At 47.5% G+C, this 6,023-nt stretch overlaps 1 protein-coding gene across 3 annotated transcripts in view; it reads right to left on the reverse strand.

The window, feature by feature from the left end:
- LOC135825017 (tumor necrosis factor receptor superfamily member 16-like) overlaps nt 1-6,023 on the reverse strand; it is a 112,174-nt gene that overhangs the window by 1,101 nt on the left and 105,050 nt on the right. The window contains exons 2-8 of one of the 3 annotated variants that reach the window (XM_065337751.1): nt 5,129-5,288; nt 4,518-4,547; nt 3,742-3,978; nt 3,127-3,185; nt 2,189-2,342; nt 1,499-1,574; nt 316-456 (exon numbers count right to left, since the gene is read on the reverse strand). In XM_065337751.1, coding sequence (XP_065193823.1) covers nt 316-456; nt 1,499-1,574; nt 2,189-2,342; nt 3,127-3,185; nt 3,742-3,978; nt 4,518-4,547; nt 5,129-5,257 — 826 coding nt within the window. In that variant the 5' untranslated portion in view covers nt 5,258-5,288. Of the gene's footprint in view, nt 1-315; nt 457-1,498; nt 1,575-2,188; nt 2,343-3,126; nt 3,186-3,741; nt 3,979-4,517; nt 4,548-5,128; nt 5,289-6,023 lie in introns of those variants that run through there. The other 2 variants (XM_065337752.1, XM_065337753.1) reach the window with 2 other exon arrangements.

A 6,023-nucleotide genomic window follows, 5' to 3' on the forward strand; every position in this document is an offset into this window, starting at 1 on the left:
TCATAATCAGGAAATTCGCATTGCAGCTAGACTCTTGGACGACTGGGTTTCAACCAAATCCGACCCCTAAGTCATGCAGCCATGTCTGTAAAGGTCCATCCTACTAATGTGGTTAGGTATGCACCATGATGCTCAAAGTGTGCCTGGAAAAGAGGTCAGATTTTGAATGGAGGGTAGTATGCCTTCACCCATCCGTGTACGCACAAACATATGAAACTTCTCCAGGCGAGCAGCCTATATGTGAGCCTGTTTTCTCAAACACTTCTGGAGGTACAGGAGGAATACATTCCTGAATTTCGCGGACATTCTCATTACCTTCTCTTGTTGGATGCTTCTGAGAGTAGATGGCGAGGACAAGGATGAATACTATGATGATGAGCAATGCTCCTCCGCCACCCGATAGCCCACCAATGAGTCCTGCAGACAATCCCAAACTATCCGGGTCGGCTGGCGACTCTGCAGGAAAAAGCAGATGGAGATCAATTATAAATGCTCAGAGTTCACTTCGATACTAGTAATGGTCTTGCATGAGTATCCAGATCAAGATACTACAGTAAAACTTGGTTTACGCGACCACCCCACGGTGCCAGCAAAAGCGGTCGTTATGGCCAGGTGGTCTTTAAAACCAGGTTCCGCAGTCTCTGCGCAAAACTGTCGGTGCATGGGAAAACGGCAGGTGGCCGCTAAACCCAGAGGTCGCTTACACCAGGTTTTACTGTACCGGTGTTAAAGTATATTTTGACTGGAGAACACCGAAGTGGTGTGGTGGCACAGAAGTCAATTTAGATTAATTTTCAACATTAATGTAATAAATGTGAAGTGCTGTCTTCATCCTAAACGAAAATAACGGCATCTAGTACTTTCCTGAATGCATATGCGTTCAACAATGATGTGATGAGATAGAGGTCAGTACTCCAATGCAAGTGTAAGAATTACGGTAGCATGTCAACATTCCATACTACAGTCTTCAAAAGACAACCACTGAACACATGTGCCCCTGCGTTTACAAGGCAATTGTGTCTACTTGCAAGTAGAGGAAACGTCGGTGTTTAGAGGCGTTCCAGTTAGCACGCCAATGGAACATGAACTCAGCGACAAAACAAACACATTCTAGTGGGGACAAGCAAACAGGATTCGCACTGACATGATGTTTTCAGGCTGTACATGTTTATGGATGGTGCAACGTAGTAAACGTGACTGCTCGGGACAAATTAACGATTTGTGTACTGAACGAAACATTTGAAAGCCCGCATTTCAGTTCGCGCACGCATCTCGGTTTGCGAATCGAAAAGTGTACGCAAGCTCGTTAAAGAAACGTTTCCTTGCTAATTCTTCGCATTCTCTCCACAGCCCTGTCAAAGCCTCTGCGTTACGAATCGCTACTGCCTCAAAACTTAGAATATTCTATTCTTTTGTTCCTTTCAAAGATTCCTGAATCTTAGAAAGACACACATCGAGGAACCCACAGCATACAGCATGTGCGATTTCAAATCATTACCAGTTTTGGGGGTTAAAGCGAAGTTTTTCGTGACAAAGTCGGCCGTTGTAGGCACTGAAGCTGACGGGCTTGATATCTGGTGGCAAACGTGCGAACACACACACATGTAAGTGCATGTCCACAGATGTATAGGCAAAGAGACAGACAGATAGAAATACGGAGACAGACACGCACACGTATGCACCAATATACATGCACACACACACACACACGCACGCAGGCACGCACCCACACACACACACACACACACACACACACACACACACACACACACACACACTTGTACTTGTTGCTCACTGCCAAACCTGGTCATGTGGGTTTCCCCAGGAGAGGGGAGAGACTCAAAAGGAATCTTGGAAAGATGGCTCAATTGGCTATTGAACCGCCCAACGGCCGACTACCCCTGAAATCCCCAAAACTGTGGGTGGAGTTGAAAATGATCCCACTTATGGGCCCACCACACCTCAGTAAATGGGTGAGGACAAGGTGCAGAACACACACACAAACATAAACCCACATTGTGACCTACAGCGCATACCAAATCATGAATCAAGTTGACTATTCCACATCGGAGACCAAAACGATGGGAACAAAAAATCTCGATATTCAACATTTCCTCGGATGGTGAAAGAATCTATGGCTATTGAACTGGCCTAGACCACAGATGTACCAGAACAATAGGAAACCAACCTGCTGTGGCTCTACATCAGGAGACCAGAGCGGAATGAACGGCTTCTTCGCACAGTAGCGATTACTCTTGTCCGTGCAGCGCGTGGTCTCTATCTGATCCGCGCTGCATGAATCAGTACAACCTATGCACGCCGACAGGAGTTGATTTATATACCTGGGACGAATACGGATACAAGGAGGACAGGAAAGAATTTAAAAACCATCTCCGATGGATTATCTACACGTACGTCGGTAAAGTGGTACTGCCGTTGCCCTGACTGCATGCGGTGCACACACTTGGGCATATGCACTCAGCCTGTGCAACCGGCAGAGCTGTTTTCTACTGACCCCGTGAGTAAAAAAGACCACGACATGCCTCCTGGCGTATGCCAACACCGTTGCTGTGGGCAGCCGGGAGGGTGGGGGGGGGGGGGGGGTGGTGCACTGCTGAGATTAAGTGATCATTCAGCCGCTGACGAAATTTCGACAAGATTCTTTTGAACGGTTGGCCCACCAAGAAAGAAAGGCAACGCCGAGGTAGTGTACCGTGATAAGATAAGAGGGGAAAAGGTCACAAGGCAATACAAAGCCAGGGAGATGATCTTCAAACTCAGACAGTGACTGTCAAGTGTGTTAATCTCTCTTCAAATGCGGTAGGGCAAGCTGCAGATGCAGGCATGCTAATAATATAACACCCAGTCCAATTTTCCGTCCACATGCAATATCAAGCCGACTTCATTCACCACACCAGCAAGATTAACTGTTACTGCACTACATTATAGGAATTGGCATAAATACCTCCTGGTGCAGCTGTTCCCAGCATTCGAATCCCATCAGTAAAGGATAAAGTAAGACTACTGAGTGGCTAGAAGCTGTGAATAATGCTGTCTTCTATAGAGGTAAAACAAGTGTTTGATGACAGAGCCATCGGCCAATATTAATTTTTAAAATTTCATTACATTCCGGAATGACAGGAAGAACACACAGCCGGGGAGGTTGCGGTGCATGGCAAGATAAACTGGATGGAAACAGAAACACACACAGATGCATACATACATTTGAAAGTGGTAAATTATCCGTATGGGTTCCTGGGTGCCCGGAACCTCCCTTTTTTCGCCCAAAATGCAGGATTTTGCTTAATTTTTGGAAATTTTTCCCGCGGGAGGCCCCCGGAACCCTCCCTTGAAGTGCACCGGCGCACACGCCTGCCATGGCTCTTCGTATCCTGTCAAATCATATCAGGACTGTTTCCGCTGCATCAAGGTTAGGAAAGGTTTCACTGTCCACTGGCGCGTAGCTTGCATGGGGCACTGGGGGCATGTGCACCACTAAACCACGCCTGAAAAATGTGGACCCACATGATGTAGACTCAGTGTGCACGTAATGACCATGAATGGCATGCACCCGCCATCCTAAACATATGCGGCTGTGCGTCCCCTCCCCCCCCCCCCCCCCCAGAAAGGGGTACATACATGTACATGTATTATAAAAGCAATGATTTTGATTTATTTCTTACGCCGCAGGGTTATAATTATTGATCGTCCAGTTTCCGTGCGACTGCCCTAAATGCTTACCTCATGCGGTTCGCACTTCAAACTCTCGCTGTGGCACGGCTGGCATTTGCTCGTGGCATCGGCTACGGCAGAGTAATTGTGTCCGTCGACACATGGTTGACATACAAAGTAAGTCGCGTTGACTTGAAACCACTTGCCGTAGCCTTGAGGGCACAATAGTGTGCCTGATGGAGTCGCCGTCGTAGCAGGCCCTTGGGTAGTGGGCGCAGAGTTGCCGCTGATCACGAAGTAATGTAGCTGCGGAAAACGTGCAACGCAGTAGCCGAATGAAACAAAATGTCAAAAAATGACTGAAACTAACTGGTAATAATTATGCCCTAGAGAACATTGTTTTCCCTGCACACACGCTTGGATATAGGGGCTGTGAACGAAAGATGCATGTCCTTGTCCCATGGCCCGGGTTCTTGCAAGTAATCAGTTACTAGTAGATGCAGAGTTCAGTGAGTGAAGTCAGGGAGTAAATATTTGCACGAGTTGAGATCGTGGCGTGTCCTGGACGTGCGCAATCAACCACCGTAAAAAGTGTTGCTCACAAAAGGGATTGCGGGCACAAAAATAAACATATTTACCGACTTCCATACTCCAAACTCCCTATGATGATGCATAGTCTATATATAGTATAGAGGAGTGGTATGGTTGTGGGGCTGAGAACACTGACTTAGTCCAAGTGAGGTCTCGACCGCAATGTTCATCGCATAAGGGTATGTATGCCCAGTGCACCAAATAAAGGTAAACAAGAGAAGAGAGAGAGCATAACGCCAAAATAACGTTCTTACCAGCACGAGGAGAACTACCTTGCTGTTGAGCTGAACACATAAGCGAGAGCAACAAGTAATTTTACTGTTCACGTGAGAGAAAACCAAAATGACCTCCGCATATCCGTAGGATCATGACGCAGAAACAGAATAGAAGGAGGATGCAGGATGACGGTATATACACTGTACAGTGCTGGCAACTGAAATCCGACCCCCTGAGCGGTGCGCTCACATCGCAAAGAATGTGAACCCACCGCTCAGGGGGTCGGATTTCAGTTCCCAGCACTGTACTTTCGCCAAAATAATCGCACCTCTTATGGTACCCGCAAACGCGCACAGCGCACAACGCTTCTACACCACGTTTCGTCATTATCGCTGGGACTACTCGCTGCTGTATGTGCATTTCGCGTGCTGTAAATTAGGCATCAATGTACACTCATTGTAATTACAGAAATGTCTTCATCAGGAATGAAAAGATGCTACGGACTTGAATTGCATGCAAAGTATTGACCCCTTATTAGATGCCCTCCACAGCTTAGTGACTTCGTTTCACAGTGTGAACAACAGTTATGAGATCTGATGGGAGCAGGTCAGCTCTGCAGTACAGGATTTCCAGCCGCGTGTATACTTACCACTGGCTCGGTGACGCTTGCATGCCCTTGCATTGCAGCTATGTGTGCATCAGCGAACAGCCACACAGCCGCGCTTCCTCTCTGGTAACTGTACGTAGGCTTCAAAATTGAACAGTCGTGAAACTTCATACGCCCACGTCATTCATTGCACTACTGCGTACTGGTCGAAGCGAAGTGATTCAATTGTTGGTCATGCCGAGCACAGAAACAGACATTTACAGGAAACGACGTGCGTAGATCATGCTTTAGATATCGGAACAGTTCGGCTCCTGAAGAGAATAACGTAGGAGTGACTAGCTGTGGCATTATCCACGTACAATGTAAGTTTATTTCATTTTCCGAAATCCTGTCTCACATGAGCGCCGAGAAGCCATGCACTGTATTACAATGACGCATGGATTTGACAGTCGCCAGCACCTCGCAGGTACGTGTACGAGTAGAGTCTACATGTACGTAGGCTAAGATTAGTTGCCGTCGAACTACGGTGCGTCGAAGCCTTTCACGCTTCAGTCCGACCCCAACGTGCAGCAGGCGTCTCGGTATGAACGGAGCTAGAGCGCGTCACGTCACGCCACGCCTGATGATGTAATCGTAGATGACGTGGATGGTGTGGGATAATGTCGGAATTTTCCCCTGGCCTTGGAATTGCGGTTAATGCAAGTTTGAAACGTGTTTTGGGGGATCCCCCTGTTCGACGGGGAGGTACTAGTAGTCCGCGGCACGATTCAACCTCGTGGGTTGATGTACAATGACATCATAATAATATAATTATTTAGCTTCCAATCTCTCTCTCTCTCTGCGTCTCTCTCTCTCTCCCTCTCTCTCTCCCTCTCTCTCTCTCTCTCTCTCTCTCTCTCTCTCTCTCTCTCTCTCTCTCTCTCTCTCTCTCTCTCTC

The sequence above is a fragment of the Sycon ciliatum genome, chromosome 9 (genome assembly GCF_964019385.1).
Source record: "Sycon ciliatum chromosome 9, ocSycCili1.1, whole genome shotgun sequence".
Lineage (NCBI taxonomy): Eukaryota > Metazoa > Porifera > Calcarea > Leucosolenida > Sycettidae > Sycon > Sycon ciliatum.